Here is a 19,030-nt window from a genome sequence, read left to right on the forward strand (position 1 = left end):
TCAGTTTCATTGTGTAATGGGAGAGGTATTAATTTTGAATAGCTCAGAGGTATTAAATTAATTATGTCCAACTGCAAATACAATTGCTGTTGATTACTCGAGCCCATTAGCATGTGTTCTGGCAGAGTCAACCACGCCACAATAAGTAGTGACAGAATGCTAGGCTCCCCAGTGCCCTGCTAGCTCTAGATGCTGAGGTAAGAATTATTTTGGCTTGGAAATCTCAGTAGGGCCTCATTTGTCGGATCCTTGAGGGTCAATGAGGAGTCTTCTTGCTAGCCCCTCTCCTTAAGGGGCTGCACAACTAATTAATTAATTAATTAATTATTGATTAAGTGGGTTTATTGGGCATGGTTTCCTGGTGTCGCTGCCAGTAAAATAATGCTCCTAACCTGCCTCCACATTGCTAATTGACTGAGAAGAGAAATAAGAACACACAATGCCTGTTAGCAGCCAAGAAGAGGGACAATCACAACAATTGCTGCCATTGGCAAAGTGTTGTGACGATTCCAAAGAGTTTGCACATTTATATCTGATGCTGGCAACAACCTCAGGCAGCAAGTAAAACAGGTATTTTTGTCCCTGTTTTACTTGCTGCCTGAGATCTCAGTCAGACGGCTCGAGTGGGCCAGAGCTCAGAATCGAAGCTCCTGTGACCTAAGACAAGTCCAGTGATTTGGCTTTGGAGTTGGACTGACCTGGTTAAGGTTGTGGCTGTATCACTTACTAGCAGGTTAACATTGGGCTGAACATAAAGCTCTTAGCCCCAGTGTCTACATCAGTAAAGGGGGTTCACAATTTCTTACAAGTCTGTTTGCTAATGTAAAGATGAAGGTGAAATGTTCAGCACAGTGCCAGCCTTATACTAGGGCATCAATATTTTACAAATATATCCTTAGTGGGGGTGTGTAGCTCAGTGGTAGATGCTTTCCTAGCATGCAGGAGGCCCTGGGTTTGATCCCCAGCACCAACCAACCAACAAACAAAACTCTTAGTTGGCTCCACAGATAGTAAGAGTATCTTTCCTCAGCCACAGACTAAGGGAAGATTTCTTTCTCCCATGTTGCAAAGGCTCTAAGGAAGACTTTTTGGTTTGATTTTTAGTGTAATGCAGCTGAATTCTCCATAAGTAACCTGAAGACCAGAACCTTTCATACCAGAAACACTTTCTTAACTTTCCTGTTGAATAAACACCTGACAGATATTCTGGATTCCTGTGGTCTGTCTCTTAGCTTGGCTGGTCACCCCGTAGGTCTGAAATCAGTGCTTGTTGTTTCACTGACCTTCTGCGTCCCCTCTCGGTCACCCTCCCTCTAGATGTCTGTGAGCTCACCCAAGCCAGTCAGGTTGTACTCTGCTCAGGTTCGTCATCTGTAGAGCAGGGAAGGTTTCACTCATCACAGGGCAACCACGGGGAGGTGGAGAGGCTCTGTGATCCTCGACATTAAGGTAACTCTTACTACGGTGATATTATTACGGGTATGTGGGATGGCTGCCATTGGAGACCTAAAGTGGGCCTCATTCAGTGGGTCTTCAGGAAAAGCCACTTGGAAAATGTCTCAAGAATCACTTGAGCCTCTCCCTTCCCCTCCAAAGCAAAGGCCCCAGGTACAGGCTTCCTGAGAGTATCATGTCCATTGCTGATGGTGTTGGCAGGTGCCAGAGCTGAGGTCCACCCAGTGTTTCAGGTGTGTTGTCAGCTTCAAGGTGACTCACAGGATGACAGTGTCATCTCCCCTCAAAGGGACTGGGAAGGAAGGCCCCCTCTGTCAACACACTGGGGCTACTTAAGGGTAAATGGTTATTGTTATCTTTAGAGAACAATATGGAAAGGGAGGGCAGGAGGAAAAAAGGGACTTTTGCTGGACTGAAAGAGAGTGCTCCCCAGGTCCATGCAGGGTGGAGAAGGAGCTTTTGGGGATGGTGGAGAGTGGGGACAGGGGCCCATCTGCTGTTTCCTTGGACCCCAATTGTTGAACCAGACCACCCTCACCCCAGTCCTGGTATGACCAGGCTACCAAGGGCAGAGCAAAGGCCAAGTTCTCCAGGTTCAGGCTCGTTGCATAGAGTAGGCTGTGGAATTGGTCTTGGAATTGCCACAAAAATCCAATAATGGTACTAGCAGACACAGGGTAGCAGGAACCCTATGTGCTATTTATTAAGCACCTATGTCTAGATCCAGGTGGGTACTTTTTACTGCCTGTTTCACTTGTTTCTCCTGCATGTTCTGCAGAGGACACGGAAACTGAGATGAGAGAGGCAAATTTCTCAATTCCACCTAGAAAGTAGTGGATTCCTCCAAGGTCTCTGTGACCCCAAGCCACTGCTCTTCCCACTAGATCTGACTGTCTTGATGAGGCTCCTTTTGCCCTGGTCCCACCTGGCCATCTGGATTCCTCTGGATGAGGAGATGTCATGGCTCTTGGGCAAAGGGGCAGAAAGGAGGCAGCTACTTGAGCCTTCCTAGCCCCTTGAGGAGAGATGGCACTGTGAAACTGACAGTGCATCTGAAGGCCCAGGAGGACCTTGGCTATGACTTTCTCCAGATGTCAGCATCACCCTGCAGGAGCAGAAGGGCCCTGTGCTTCCTACTGGTCCCCAAATGACATCCTCCTGGGTGGAGGGTGGATAATCCAGAGAGATGTCATGCAGGCAGCAGGAGATCCTGACCCTGGTCCCGGTGTAGGAGGAAGGCATTTTCCAAATGGCTTTTCCTGAAGACGTACTGCATGTGCAGAGAGCAGTGAGTATAAAAAATCCCTAGCAAGACCAGCTGGATTTGCCCTTAATTTAGGCAAGCACTGAGGCCTGCCGCTGGTCTTATTTCTGAGACGAGTTGCTGCAAAGTTGTCTGAGCATCAGAGGAGAGGGAGGCTGGCTGTCCATGGGAACTCTGCCTGATGGGTATCTTCGTCTTTGTATACCTGACAAAAAGGACTTGGGCTTGGTGGGAGGGGAGATGTGTATGAAGCTACCCTGGAATCCCCTCTGGCTTGGCACTGGTCCCTGACTATTCATGAAGAGGGTTTCTACAACTACCACAAAGTGTTTGTGTAGCACTGTTTGACAATATAAGGACAGAGGCTGGTTTCAGGTTGACTCTGATAGGGACTGGCTTGTAGTAAGCCATGGGATGGGAAGAATGGGAGAGTAGAGAAGGGTGAAGGGCAGCTTCCTTTTCACTGGGTAGACGTCTCCTTCCTAATTAGCTAACATTAGTTAGACCACGCTGGGCTACATACAATGAACAACTAACGTTTGAGTCCCACATGTGAGCAGCAGTGACCCTGGGCATCATGGGGTGGTGTTCTTTTTCTGCCTTTAGAGGTAAGGAATCCATGCTGGGGTGTTGGGGGCTTTAAGCTGGGTGAGCATGAGGCTGGATGCTGTGGAGTGTCACATCAACTGCCCCTAATCTGAGAAGGAATGATCTGTCCTGGCAGAGCAGTGTGACAAAGCCATGGGATCTGGGTTTGGTCTTGGCTTGTATTTGCTGGTTTGGATCTTTGGGTACATTTCTTTCCTGTCCTGTTGACATGGGAGGCTCCCATTGTCTGGGCAGCTCAGCATACACCCTGACTCATAGCAGATATGTAGATGTGCTCTGTAAAGTGAGAGAATCAAATATTCCTGCTCATCCCCCTGGGCCTACCTTGTCGGGGCTTTGGGGAGGGGCTGCTAAAGCCAGAGCAGTCTGCCTTTGTTTCTTCCTCCACCTCAAGCCATCTTTTAATTATTATTACTCATATCTCCCTTTTCTTGCCTTTCTACAGGAGACTTTGCCATTGAGTTTAATAAACTTTAAAAACACAGCAGTTAGAAACGTCCCTCTCTCTTTCCCTTCCGGAAAGTCTTCTTCCTCTGCTGGTGGGGAGGAAGCAGGGGCAAGCTTGAATAAGCCCAATCAGCAGCCGGGAGTGCCTCTCACCCTAGTCTGCCACTGAGTCACACTGAGAGGCTGGAGGGAGACGAAGGCATTTTTCCGGGAATGATCACCACACCCTGAAAAGTCTTACAAAATCAGCCAGCGAGCAATTTACTAAAAATCTCCCTGGCCGCCAGCCTTCAGGGCTGCCACCATAGGGGACTTCTCAGTGGGGCTTTGAGCAGGGCTTAATGGATGGCAGAGGGCAATTCCAGATGTCATCTCTTCCCCTGCACCTCTCTGGGCCCCATTTACTAGTTTTAATGACCCGGAGTGTGGGTCTCCTTTCCCTCCAGGCCAGCAGACCTGGAGGAACCTCACGGCCAGGTATGAAGCAGATGACTGCAGCTAATCAGAGCCTCTCTTCACCGCTTGGGCTGACATCAGGGCAGAAGGTCCTGGCTGGGCTCCAGGATGCCAGTGTATGTGCAGGGAGGGAACAGGTGGCCCTAGCTCTGGCTAGGTACGAAAACCAGCAGTTGGGAACTGACCACCATTAAAATGGTGGGTGACAACCCATTTCCTGGATCCCTAGTATTCCTGCAGCTCACAGGGAGAAACACCGCTTCCAGGTTTTTGAGAGGAAAGAAAATGAAGGAAGGCTACTTTTCCACTCCCCTCCCCCTCCCCCCCCCCCCCCCCCCCCCCCCGGCCTGAGAACATGGTTTAAATTATTCTAGTCACAGGCAGGCTATTCAAATAAAACAGAATTACAAACCACACGGGGCTTGTTGAGACAGTCAAGCTTCCAGGGTGTGTGAAAGGCAGGGGGAGGGGCGCAGACGGCCCCTGCTCCTCCCTGCATCCTCTTTATTACCAGCAGCTGCAATGCTAGACACATCCAGGGTGTCTCAAAGCCAAGGAGGACTGAGCAGGTCTGACAACGCGCAAGCCTATGAAAGCCACGGCAAGGTTCCCCTCCCCGGTGGCAACTTTAATTATTTGAACTGGAGCTCGGTGAAATAAAAATAAAACAAAATCAGAATACATTGTAAGGGGCTCCTCAGTTTCCTGCAGAGAATAGCGTGTGGGGAGGGGGAAAAAAAAGAAAAAAAGACCTCACAATGCTCTGTTTGTGGCTGGGCGAGGCAAAGGTCTTTAAATATTCATGCCCCATGTGCAATTGTGCAGAGAAAGGAAGGAGGCAGTGTCTGCTGCAGCCGGCTGGCGGGGGAGGTGGCAGCAGTGGCTGCAGGCAGCTGGAGGGAGGAGGTGGGAGCTGGCCTGCATCTGGAATGCCCCAGAAGCTGGGGTGGACCCAAGGTGCACCCTGGCTGTGTCTGATCTTTCAGCTTCTCATCTCTTCTGTCTCTGATCTATCATTTCTAGCCTGTTTTCAGGTTCATCTTTCTGAAAGTCGAGTTATGTCACACTATTTGGGGACACATGTAGTGAAGGGAAACTCTCTGATGGACCCCAGAATGAATTTCAGCCATATTTGGCAAGCACACCTATGGGCCAGAAAAATCTCAAAAATCACAACCAAGTTACCAAGGGTTAGGGTTGAAAATGCAGAGTCCCAGGAGGTCCAGGGTGGGGCTCAAGAATCCTCATTTATCACACTTTCCAGTGTGATAAATGGCAGGTGGAGAAACAAACTTAATAGTGAGCTTGTTCCTGGAAATTCATTGATGACGACACCAGTTCTTCTATGAGAGCTCACCAATGATTGTGGGGTTTCATGGAGGAACATTTTGGGATATCTGCCACACATTCATTTCCTGGAGATCAGGGCTCATCTGTTTTAGAGAAGATACTCCATGGTGGGCATCCGCCCTAGCGCTCAGGTAGACCAGCTGCCAGTCCCTGCTCAGACCCTCGTTAGGAACCTCCATCCTTGGCCCTATTTAGCATTCACTTTTCTGCACTCAAGCCACACAGCCAATGAAGATCCTTTGGAGGGCTGAGAAGGGGTCTGAGATAACCTCTCCCAGTCTCCTATAGAAGTGCTACATCCATTTCCCTACCACTGGAGTTTGGCCAACTTGAGAGAAGAAAATCAACTTTTTGCTTTGAATCAAATAAATGGTGGGGCTTATAAACCCAAAATATATATTTCTACTTTGGTTATTTATTCATTTTATTTTCTAAAAACATTGCTCCCAACATTGGGAATTCAAAGGCCCATCAACATCAGACAAATGGCCTGAAAACTTGAATGTGAAATAATGTGAAGGTAAATATATATATATAAATATGAATAATGTGAATGTGTGATGGACTCACTCCCTTCCCTTCATTTTACCTGCTGAGCCAAATTCTGGAAAAAGGGCAGGAAATAGTAGAAATAGCCTAGAGCAAATTTGACCACAAGAAACATAAAGCAGACCAGTAAGAGAACACATCTGCTTCAGCTATTGATCAATGCAAAGGTTATTACAGAAGTGATGGAGTATCAGAAAAATATCACTTTTGCCTTGACATTTCTTTTTCTGAAATTAGGCTTATATTATATCCAGTGAAGAATAAATTTTAAGACCAAATGCTTTTAAGGCTTCTCCCGTCCTCTCAGGTGGGCCAACCATCTGTCCCTGGTTAAGATTTTCTCTTAAGAAGCCCTCCTTTCTAGGCACCTGCTCTGAAGCATCTGAGAAATACCAACAATGACTCGAATTCTACCATCTGCATCAGATAGCATGGTTTCTCAAATACAATTTGATTTAATGAATTCCTTTATTTCTGCCCAGACTTCTTCCAAAAAAGGATTTAAGGTGGCTTAGAGACCCATAAAATGTAGTAAGATAACATAAACTAGAAATTGGTGAGGAAGATGGGGCAAATTTGAGTTGTAAAATCACCAGGAGTGGGGCAGCGACAAACTACATATCATAAAGTCCTATTTTACTTACTAAGGGGGAGCCTCAACTTTAATTTGACCATTCCTCTAATTGAAAAAAATTCATTTATACATCTTTTTCATTCTTATTTGTTGTATGCCTGTGAGTTTTCATTTCAAAGCAAACTGGAGAGCTTGAATTTCATCTCAGAGAAGGGGAAGTCCTGTTGTCTGTGCCTCTGCTGGCCAGAGCCTCTCATCTCTGAGATTTCTACCAGCCAAAGGAGGAGAAGTGAAGCTACCAACTTCCATAATGTCCACAATTTGAATGGAAAAAATTGGTCAGAGGGGGTGGAGCTATTTTGCAAACCAAGTCAGATAGGGATTTTTTTCCTAGGTATCTCCCAAAAGAGGGCACTGGCCGAGTCTGAGCTACATATTGGATTTCTATGATATGTGAGATGCAGGTGCCATGGGGCAGTACAAAGAAGCCCCAGGCCTGCCCTCTGAGAGCTTGAAGTCTGATGTTTTGCTGATGCTCTCTTCTTTCTCCATTCTCCTTCTGAGTGTGTAGACAGGGTTCCAAGGCACTGTTGGCTAAACTATTGGAACACTCAATTTTGTGTCAGATACTCATCTCAGCCTTTAACATATATTAACCCATTTAATTCTTACCTCTTGGGGGCAAGCACTATCAAGTGTTTGTAGGTGAGGAAACTGAGGCCCTGGGAAGTCAATGAACTGCTCAACTGAAGTGTACAGCCAATTGGGATGGAGCCTGTCTCATACTCAGGTCACTGATTCTGGAATCCATGAACTTGATCACTGTGCCACGTTGGGGTCTTAAGTGCCTTTCTCGGCCTCTTGAGGAAATGACCTTTGTATGTGAAGGAACATAACTTCAGGCCTCTGATCCTCAACAGAATGCCCCTGATATCTTAGAGAAATTTATGTAAATCAAACTTTTGATGCTTCATAATATTTGAAATGTATTATAAGAAAGCTCGATATTTCTAAAAAAGGTTCAGTAGAAAGTCTTCTGTAAATCATTGTTACCCTTCCCTGTTATGCCTTGGGAAATTTTTTCTGGGTTTGCTTAAATTAAGGTCCTACTGTGAATAGTTCAGTGCAGCTGAGTCTGGGTATTGAAGGTAAGATTCTCTGCAGATGGGGTTTAGCATGTTGTTGGATGCCACATGCCTAAAACATAGCAAAATGGCTTTCTTGTCCTGCCAGGAAATCAACCAGCCTAGCCATGCAGGCTCCTTTCTTAGTTGTGTGGGTTCATCTGGAAGAGAGAACTAGAGGAACACTGAGACTTGCCTCACACGGAGAGTTCTTAATTGGCGCAGGAAAGGTAGCACTGGTCACTGTGGCACTCTCAGAAGTGGGGACATCAGTGGTGCTGAGCGACAGGGCGTGGCCTGGGGGAGAGAGGAGAAGAATCTCAAATACCATTTTCTTGAATCAAAGAGCCCAGGAAGTGCAAAATTAACAGACTATGCATTTTTTTTTTTTAAATCTAGCCTAGAAATGTCTTTGAGGACATTGGTTTCTTACTTCAGGAGGCTCACTTGTTATTGTCAACAGCCCTAGCTCATGCAAAAACTTTCATTCCCAATTGTCTATGACAGCACCATATACCTGGTTACTACACTCCCAGTCCTCAGGACTTAACCCTGATGCACCAGGGTTCCCCAGCCCGACACTCCCCATGACTGGCCAGTCTTCCATTTTTCTTTATGACCTTCACTCTCTTCTCCTTGCTCTGGAACCCAAGTCTTCCTGTGGCCCATGTCCTGCCCAGGGAGACTCATTTCCCGTGTTTGTTTCAACATGCTTGGCCTGGAAATCTGGGAGACCATAAGGGGCTGACCCCACATGGTGGCAGGAAGAAACGTCTCTAAACCTCCTGGAACTGAAGGGCAATTTGGAGGTATCAGTGCCGTGGAGATGGGAGTCAGAGTGACCTCACAACTTTTTAGGGGCCCGTGGCACACCAAGCACGGCTTTAGTCCTTCATTTCTACCTTTCAACATCTCGTAACAAAGTCAATTGTTGAATTCTACCAAATAAAAAATTCAGGTGGGTCCAGAGAAGTTACCAGGACAGGCCAGAGATTTTAGCAAGCATGAAGCAGATTCAAGGAGCTGAGGTTATGTGACTGGGGAAAGAAAAGCTGTCACGTGGGTGGGTAAGTCACAATTGCTGTCTGCGAATATTTGAAGGCCTGCCAATCTGGGACAAGGGTATTTTAATTCTGTGGGGCTCCTGGAGGGAAAGTCACTTCCCATGAGTAGAATTCAGAGGTGGAGCTTCCCTGAGCCAAGGAAACCTGGTCTGTGATTCAGAGCTGTTAAACAATGGAATGGGTGCTCCAGGAGGCTGTGGGAGACTCGTCACCAGTGGTATCCAACAAGGGCCAGGTGGTTATCTACTGTGGGTGCTGGAGGGGGAATTGCCAAACCGGGAGCAGACCTGAAGCTCACATCTGATCCTGGGCTCCCTTTATCTTCTCTGCTCCTTCCATAGACAGGGTGCTGTGTGTGAGGCGACTGGGAGAAGTAGGAACTCCTGCGCCTCCACATCTGGTGAGGGACCCCTACAGATCTCCCCCCATGGGTGTAGTAACTCAGCCTTCTCTCTAATGGGGCCACTGTGACAGCATCCTGGCCCAAAGCCAGCTCACTCCAATGCAGCTAGCTCTGAAGACGGAAAACAGAACTGTGTGGGCTCTGGGATCCTTCATGGTTGATCTGGATATTGTCCTCTCACATACTTTTTATTACTATTTCTTAAAATAATCCATAGGATGTACGATCTTTGCTTGGAAAGAGAAGGGTTTTGGTAAGAGGGTCTCTAGTTCTAAAAAGAGAAGGAAAATGTGGGGGAGGGGAGGAGGGAGTCCCCTCCCCTGCCAGTCCTATGCTGCACAGAGGTGGGCATCAGGGCCTGCCCAAGTGACCAGGTATAGGCCAAGGCTGGGCCATGGCTAGATAGCCTGGCCTTTCTAGTAAACTGACTATGGGAGCTGTGCTGCCCACAGACCCTCTCTGATCCCATGCTCTGCCGGGGCTGTGTCTCTAAATCGAAGTGTGAGTGGCTATCTCTTGGCTGTGTGGAGGTCCTTGGTTCTTTTGGCAGTCAAGAAGGTGTGTGAGGAGGGTAACATAGGATTTGCCAGTTAAAGTCAGGGATGGGGATGACTATAGAGGCTGGGCCTCAGGGAATGAACCAGATGCAGGGGCACAGTTTCCAGGGCACAACCCTGGCAAATGACTCAAGGCCTGCTGTGCCTCAATCTTCTCAGTCATAGAGGGGGGCTATGGCTTTCCCTAACTCTCAGGACATTTATATGCCTGGAACTGAAGGGCAGTTTGGAGGTATCAGTGCTGTGGAGATGGGAGTCAACATTTCAAACACTTGTTGAAAAAAATGGATTATTATTGTCACTTCTATCTTTCAGTTTAATCCTTTACTAAAGTTCTCATTTTGAGTAACAAAAGGTGATATTGAGCTTGGCCAGATTTAATTGTTCTAAAGTCCAAGCAGGAAGGAGGAGGGGATTGTGTGTGAGCATCCTCAGCAAGCTCTGGGCAGGCACCCTGGAGGGTGGGGTAGAGCTCTAAGTCTCTCATCAGTCCACATGGACATTGGAATAGACATCAGGAAGGAGGGAAGAGAGGGGTACCTGGCTGGTCTTGGGACCTGGCGTCCTTTAGGGTCCTGACCTGCCACTGGGGCACATGGGGTGAGAGTGTGCCTTGGGTCCAGCCACAGAAGCCATGCTCAAAGTTGCAGTAGAAACCAGCAGGGAGTTTACCTGTGGAGAGAGAAAGCACAGGAACACAGTCACTTCCAGGACTGCCAAAGGCAAAAATATGCCAGTGTCAAGCCAAGTTAGCCAGGCATGACCAAATTCTCTTCATCAATAACAGCTCCCCAGTCAGAAAGCTGACTGCCTAATGATGCTGACTGTAATGAGGAGAAGGCTCAAGCCCCTGCTTGTGTATTTGCTGGTTCACAGTTTCCTGATTTTCAGAAAATAAAATAGTAATGATAACAATTCCACAGCATGGGTCATATCAGCCCAGTTTTTATACACAAGAAAGCAGAGGCTCTGAAACGTCAAAACACCTGAACAGGACTGGGCAGCTAGCAGGTAACACAGCTGGAATTGGAAGAGCACAGAATCCAGACTGTTAACTTCTGGATTCTGTGCTTTTAATATGGATCCACTGTGAATGTTATCCCAGGAAAAGGCAATGAGCAGATCTCTAGAATACATTTCATTTCTTTCTTTTCTTTCCTCTCCCCCTCCCCCTCCCCTCCTTCTTCTCCTTCTCCTTCTCCCTTCTCCTCCTCCTCCTCCTCCTCCTCCTCCTCCTCCTCCTCCTCCTCCTCCTTCTTCTTCTTCTTCTTCTGTACTGGGGATTGAACTCAGGGGTACTTAACCACTGAGCCACATCCCTATCCCTTTTTGTTTTATTTTGAGATAGGGTCTTGCTAAGTTGCTGAGGCTGACTTTGAACTTGCAGTCTTCCTGCCTCAGCCTCCACAGCTGCTGGGCTTATAGGAGTGTGCCACTGCTCGTGGCTAGAATACATCTCTAATGGCCGACACAATGACAAGAGCGCGGTGTAGTCGGTAGTGCTAGCTGGGCTTGGTTTGGGTATCTCAAATCTCAAATAACCTCTGAGTGCTGAGACACACATTGTTCTAAACCTTCCACTTGCTTGCCTTATTTCCCTAGCAGTAAATTGAAGCCATACGACTAGTTCTAGGCCTTGAAGGGTGAGTGGTTCCTCTGGATGAGGCTGTGAAAAGCCCTTGTGTATAAACCTTCAGTTCCTCTCTTCCCCTGCCTCAGCAGCTGAGGAATTCTTATTTCTAAGGGTGCCTAGTCAAAACACTAGGATGACAACAGGACTTCCCTCAGCCTGGGTCCCTGAGTGATCCTGTGGAGCGGAGATCCCTCCCACCCTGATCCTCAATGGTCGGGTTCTGGAAGCCATTGCAGTTTGGTGATGGATCATTATTGCAGCATAACCTGGCCTCACAATCCCTAGTCCTGCAGCTTCTGTCTCATCTGCTGGCTCAGCAGGATGGGTCCACAATCCTCTCTACACCAGACTGAACTCAGGCCCATGAAAGAGACCATGGTCAGCCTTCTGGTCCATGATTCTTAGCCTCCCATGGAAGGAGGAGGAAAGGAGAAGAGGGTTAAAGAGAGCCCACTTTTCTCCAGCTTCCTCTGAGAACAGCTCTGGAAACTCAGTCCCAGGAGCTACTGGGCCATTCCAGGCCCTTCCATGCTGTTCCAACAGCACCCAACGACTGCAGGCCGTGGTGTGGAGAAGCAGGGCTACATCCCCACGTGCGGGAAGGAGCTCTCTAGCAGAGATGCACAGCTCGCTCTGTCCTTCCTCTGTCTCAGCCTCTTGGCAGCCGCAGGCTGACAAAGAGGGCCCTACCGCTTCCTGGCTATGACAGCACCTTAGTGAATTATTCTCATTTCCCCTCGATTCTCTGTGCATTTCACAGAGGCAGCATTATAAATTAAAACAGGCCGTCACTGACTTTGAGCATCTCTTTCCATTTATACCCCCCTGAAGAAATCATTTCCCCCCCGCATCCCGCATGTTCCTCTGATTAAAAATCCAAAAGCTAAGGAGATCTTCCTGTCTTATTTTTTACTCCCCCCCTCAAGGGATCCCTCATCCACTTCTTCTGCATAAACCAACTGGTGTCGGGAAGTGACCTTCCACAGAGCGTCCTTCACAAGGGTGCTTTAAAAACCAAAGACCACGATGGAAGATTCTGGCAGGCGATGGGCGGGTGGGAGAAGGGGGCAGGATGAGCTGTGGTTGCAAACCTATCACTCCCTCCTGACCCCTTCAGGAGCTGGAGGGAGAACGGAACCTGACTTTTGGGTACCGGCACCACAGTTGCACTGAGATCTGGACTGAGAGGGCTCCAGTCCTAGCCTTGCAGTGACTAGGGGTCATAGTGCCTACTGTGTGACCTTAGGACCGTCCCTTCCTGTTTTAGAGCCTGGGGTTCCTTACCTGTGAAATGGGGTAAGATTAGTATCTGCTTCACAGGACAGGTTTTAGGTCAAAATAAGGGAGTGTGGAAATACCTTGTAAACAGAGTTGTGCAAATATAAAATGGTGGTAGTATTCTTAATTATCATTCACGCCTGAGTGAGGGGCCCTCATCAGGGTAGGGCTCAAACACTACCTGGGGAGGGACAGACACACATCTCTTGGTGGCCTCTGGACAGGCCTCATCAAGGCTGCAGATGTGGTGGCTTTGCCATGTCTCCCACCAGGGCAGGAACGGGGAAAGCCGGGCATTCTCTGTCTTCTGGAAGCCCGTCTTTGTCCCAGCTGGCCTAGGGGGCAGGGTAAGCTGGGAGTGGAAGCCCTATTTCTCTTTGGCTGATTGAATGAGCCAGAGGGGGCAGGCAACATAGCAAGGCAGGTCCATGGACCCTTGATGTGGCAATTAAGACCCTGATGGGAGGAAGAGGAGCTGAGGATTCCCATGACCTCAAGCCCAGCAGGGCAGCCATGCTCAGCAAGAGGCCACCCCGGAGGGAGCCGGTGGGGAGGGGCGTCAAAACAAAGACCCCCGGTTGATTAGACCCAGTTTGGGAAATCAATGCTAAGGCCAACGGCTCAGTGGAAGGTTGGCTCATAAAGTTGGGTCTAACAGGGTCAACTCATCCTTTTATTTTGGGGGGTACCAGGGGTTGAACTCAGGGGCACTCAACCACTGAGCCACATCCCCAGCCCTATTTTGTATTTTATTTAGAGACAGAGTCTCACTGAGTTGTTTAGTGTCTCCCTTTTGCTGAGACTGGCTTTGAACTTGTGATCCTCCTGCCTCAGCTTCCCGAGCCTCTGGGATTATAGGCATACGCCCAGCTTCAACTCATTCTTTGATGACCCTCTTCTCATTCATTCTGAGCACCTACTCAGTGCTTTGGTACTTACAGGATGAAATGGGAGGGGAGGGTCTATCTTTTAATCTCTTGTCACTCAAAATGGTGTCGGGGACCAGCGTGGCTACTTGACCTGTGGAACTGTTAGAGGTGTGGAATCTGAGGCGCCACCCAGCCCACTGACTCAATTTGCATGTTAACAAGCGTTCCAGGCCATTCCCACGCACCTTGACATTCAAGAAGCATTGCTCTTGCCCACCCCCTTCCTGGGTTGCAGCCAGGTATGTCACTGGCTGGATGGCAAGCCGGGCTGTGTGTGGGTCAGTCAATCCCACAACATTTGGCAGTGATGACACCCGATTCCACTCTAAGAGAGACGAATTGGTAGAGTCACAGAGATGTGACCTCAGCCACAGCCACAGGAGCTGCCAAGCATAAACTCCAGGCCAAATGACACTACTTCTTTTCCTCTCTGTGTGACAACTGTGTTAACATTTTTGATAAATATGTGTTATACATTTCCTTGAAAATATGGAGTCATGGGAAAAACGCTACAAGAAATACATCAAAATATTATGGTTATCTCTGAATGTCTGAGAGGGAAGATTATGGGCAATAGTTATTTTCTCCTGTGCACTTTTCTAGATTTCCAAAGTATTTTACCACCAGCATGTTTTATTTTACAATAAAGAAATAAACTTTTAAAAAACTGTTCTTGCCTGGCAGGAAGATCATCCCCATAAAACAGATGAGATTATTGAGTCCAGGGAGGGGCAATGACCTGTCTGTAATAGCTGTGAGCTCTGGACTGTCAGGGAAGGAAGTGGGGATACCTGCCCCCTTTCCGGGGAACCACATGACACTGAGGCTATTGGTTGGACACTCCAGGAATCCCGCAGACACCCTTCCATGGGTTACAGGGTCTGGGATGTCTCACTTGGATTTGGTAAAAATTTTAATTGAAAATGTTGAAAAAGGTCTTATGTTCTAGATGAGAAAACTGAGACCTGGATAGTGAAGGCTAATGATCTGATCCTGACTTGCTCCTTCACAGAAGGGAGACCTGGTAGCAGAGACCTGGACCTCTCTGACTTTTCCTGGTCCCTCTGTCCTGGATGAGTCTGTAGCTAGGTTTAGTGCTTAGTGCTGCCAAATGCTGAGACTCATAGAACAGATGAGTCTCAGTGGTCCAGAGTGTGGGCTCTGGAGTCAGCCTGCGTCTGAGTCAGTGCTCAGCCTCTGGGTGAGTTTGGGCATGGACCGGCTTCCTTATCCCTGAGATGGGCGTGAGAGCATCGCCGGGGACTGTGGTGAGCATGAAATGAGTTAGCGTTCTGAGCAGCTCCCGGCCCATAGTAAACACTCCATAAATGTTAGCCGCATTATGACTGTTGTTATCCTCATGGTGATGGTGACCGGAATCAACAGTGTGACGGGGAAAAACAGCAAGGATGCCAGGGACCAGAGGGTGCACATAAGGAAAGAGATATTCACAAGGAGTTCTGCCAAGAACACAGTGGGAAAAGGACTGGACTACCTCTCCTCCTAGCAACTGATTTCTGTAGCAAAGGAATTATTGGGGGTGGGGGTAGGGATTGTCCAGGGTTGAGCTGTCACTCTGAAAGCTGGTTAGAACAGGTTTTCAAATGTGGTTGAAAAGGCCACTGAGCCTCAGGCTCTTGCCCTCTGTACCCAAGTCAAGCTGTCTGAAGCTCGGAACTGGCCCTGGAAATTCATGATGGCAACCTCTGAAGTGGCGGGGAAATGCCCTGAGCTCACACTAATGGGCTGGATCCCGAAGGCTCAGTGCTCTAATCACAGCTCTGTCCTAGACCTGCTGTGTGACCCTGAACAAATCAATTACCTTCTCTGTGCCTTCATTTTCCCATTTGTAAATCAGGGTATGGCCTGCCTGATCTGTTGGGAAGTGGGTATCAAAAAAAAATTTTTTTTAAAGGCAATTGCAAAATCACACAGCTCAGAGGCACTGCTGGAATACTGTGGACACAAATTAACTAGAGAGGCTCAGACAGACTACTGCTGCAAGCATTGTGGGCTGGCCAGCCTGCATTTCAGGCCACATGTGTGGTAAAAACTCCGAGAAAGGCCAGGAGCAGAAACGTATGGGACAAACCAAGCACTTCCTGCAACTCTTCACTGAATTTTATCTAAAAATACACTGCAAAAGCAATTCTGTTATAATTGCAAAACTTCATTTGAAAGCTTCATACAAAAATGAGGTTTTTAAAATTGAAAAATGAATGTCTTTATGGCTTCAATTAAGTGAGTATAATTGAAAACCTTTCCCCTGCAAGGAGTCCAGTTGACTTGGGTGACACTGTTAAGATGTTAAAGCTATTTTGCAAACTTCTTCATAGGCCCGTGGTGTCTTAGGGTCTGAGTGTCTGAGAGGTAAGGCATTTGCTCCTGCCGGGGCCCAGGAATGAACATCAAAAACATTCTACACCTGCTTTGGGTTTTTAGAGCTTTGAGGACAGAAAACCCATACTTGTCCTGCTCCAGGATTTACCCCATTTCCTAGCTCAGCATAGGTGCTCTATAAGCACTTGCAGTTTCTCTGGCTCTGCAGGAGTGACCTCAGGGGACGCAGCTGCCAGGAGCCCTGTGTTCATGTAGAGTGAGTGGTGGCTGGGTCTCCACTCTGCTCCTAAATACCAGTGTGGCCAAAACTCACTTTCCTTTTATACAGCTCAAATTTCCCAACTCATTCATTCATTCCTTTCAATCATCCAAGAATCAGTGAGCACCTACACTGTACCAAGAATCATGAGGGATACTAGTGGGAAAGATGACCAGACCCAACTGCCCGCAGAGAGACAATGGAAATCATCTCCATGAAACAGAAGGGATCCATGTTTACTAGAATGGCTAAAATAAAAGAACAGATAATAACAAGTGTTGGCAAGGAGGTGAAGAAACTGGAACCCTCATAAATTGCTGGTAGGCATGTGTGATGTTCAGCTGCTTTGGAGAAAGGTTGAATAGTTTCTCAGATGTTCAATGCAGAGTTTTACCACATGACCCAGAAATTCTATTCCTAGGACTGAAACACCATGTCCATACAACAACTGTACGTGAACATTCACAGTAGCGTTATTCACAATGACCCCAAACTGGAAACCCAAATGCCAATGAACAAATGAATGGATAAGAAAAATGTGGTATATCTCTCCAAGGCAACATTATTCTTCAGCAAAAATAAATGAAGAAGTGATATATGCCACAACATGGATGAACATCAAAAAATGTTAAGTGAAAGAAATTCATCATAAAAGATCACATAGTGTATGTAGCCATTTCTATGAAATACTCACAATAGGCAAATCTACAGAAACAGAAAATGTTTGGTTGGTTAGGGCTAGTGGCAGGAATGTTGGAGGGAACTGGGGAGAGATTGCAAGGGGCTCCTTTTTTGGAGTGTTAAAAATGTTCTAAAGTTAGATTGTGGTAATGGTTGTACAGCCCTATAACCATAAATACTAAGGAATATTAACTGTATATACACTTTAAAGGGGTGTAGGTCTATGAACTTTATCTCAAAAAAACTATTAATAAAAGTAAGGGAAATAATTATGAAAGCAGGATATACTGAGTCGAGGGGGAAAGGATCTGAAGGAAGAAGACCCAGTTGTATTTTGGGGGATGGGTCAGAAGTTTTTTAAAATTGGTTCTTGAGGTGGTCTTGAAAAAGTGGGAGTGACTTGGGAGGGGACAGGATGCTTTGGGCAAGGGAGACCACATGTACAAACCCAGGGAGGAATGAGAGAGCTGAGAAATGGTTTGATGTGGCTGGATTTGGGGTGCACAGAGGATGGGGGGTTTGAGAGTGGCAGGTGGCTGCTGACAGATGGGGCTGGGAGAGCATGGGAAGTGGGCAGAGAGGGCTGCTAAAGTCACAGGACAGAGGTAGGGCTGACCTTGCGTGCTTTCTCTGGGCCTTAAGGATGCTGAGAGCATAACTTACAGGATCTTGTTTGATTTTTAATGGATGTTAGCGCAGGCCACAGAGCACCGTGAGTTCCTAGACCACACCTCATGGCTCCATCTCTGGAACACTCTGTGTGGCCAGGAGAGCAGTCATCAGTGTCACTGGATGTCAGGAAGGCTGTCCAAGCACACATGCTTGGGGTGACAGGGTCAGGAGAGGCACAGGGTATGGGCCAGGGTGGGGCAGTCCCCGTCTACTCACTGCATAAGTGACCCTCGTCTTCTCCCTGGGCGCAGTCGTGGTGGAAGTCACAGGCCTGCCCGAGCTGGAGGACTGTCCCATTCCAACATGTGAAGGAACTCTGCAGGGCCATCTTGGAGCCTGGGGATGTTCCTGGAGAGCACACAGACACACATTCCTTGTCAGTTTCGGTGGCTCCAGGCACTGGCTGCTTGAGAGAAGGCTGGAGGAGGGCCTGACCCTGCCCTGCCTTTCACAGCCCAAGGGCGACTGTGTCACCTGCACCTCAACCTGGCCATACCCAAGGTCAAGACCAGCAGGCTGAGAGGAAGTCAAAGCCCCTCACACATGCCCAAGCCTGCTGGGGATCTCCCAGCCCAGCAACGGTGAGTAGCTGGTGGTTGATGTTTGGTCCAGTTTCCCCAAACACTCTGGGGTCCGCAGACACATGGCTTTTGTGTCGTGTGCCAGGTGGTCAGCCTCCAGGTGGCATCTCATCTGCACAGTCAGCTCTATCCTCAGGGTCAAATTCAGGGCACCAGCTGATGCCATGTATCTCTTCCCTATCCTTGACCCCAGTGTGACTTTCTGAGTGAATTCTAGAGACATACACCACCTTCTATTGTGAAACGCAAAGAACACCCTTGTGAGAGTCGGACCCTCCACCTGGACTGGCTCTTCCATGAATGTCTGTGTGAGGCTGACCAAGTCCCTTGTCTATCTGGCTTCTGTCTTTCCTCCAAAAGGTGGTATTTGGACTATATCGCTAAGATTTATTCTAATTCTGAAGTTCTTAGATAAATCATATTATCCATGAGGGAAAGGAGAGGAGGTGAGTTATAATGAACTTATTAGCAGTTATTAGCTTCTATGCTAAGCATGATGCATTAGGATAATTAATTAGCCTCTGACCACGTGAGTCGATGCAGGCCCCATAGATCCAGCCTATAGAGAGGAGCTGTCTGTTGACTGAGTCGATGGCTTTGCCTGAGCAGCACCAGGCAAAGGCCTTGCTGGTGTCTCCTGCTACCCAGCTCTTTGTTGGCATGGGGTCCAGAAGCCTCTGCCTTCCCTAGAGATGAGTAGGTAGAGCCCCCACCTTAGCTGATCCTCTAAGAAGGCTGCCTAACCTTCTGCCTCATTTTCTAGCTCCATTGCCATGTTAGCTGGCGCCTCAACAATCACCTGAGC

The 19,030-nt window shown here is 47.9% G+C and overlaps 1 protein-coding gene across 1 annotated transcript in view; it reads right to left on the minus strand.

The window, feature by feature from the left end:
• The window catches only part of Alk (ALK receptor tyrosine kinase), a 668,653-nt gene that overhangs the window by 99,311 nt on the left and 550,312 nt on the right, over window positions 1–19,030 (minus strand). The window contains exons 6-8 of the mRNA XM_058578442.1: window positions 17,861–17,992; window positions 10,393–10,524; window positions 8,025–8,125 (exon numbers count right to left, since the gene is read on the minus strand). Of these exons, the coding sequence (XP_058434425.1) occupies window positions 8,025–8,125; window positions 10,393–10,524; window positions 17,861–17,992 (365 nt within the window). The remainder of the gene's footprint in view (window positions 1–8,024; window positions 8,126–10,392; window positions 10,525–17,860; window positions 17,993–19,030) is intronic.

The sequence above is a fragment of the Marmota monax genome, unplaced genomic scaffold (assembly GCF_021218885.2).
Source record: "Marmota monax isolate L192 unplaced genomic scaffold, Marmota_monax_Labrador192_F-V1.1 WCK01_AAM20220418_F8-fsc00010, whole genome shotgun sequence".
In the NCBI taxonomy this organism is placed as follows: domain Eukaryota; kingdom Metazoa; phylum Chordata; class Mammalia; order Rodentia; family Sciuridae; genus Marmota; species Marmota monax.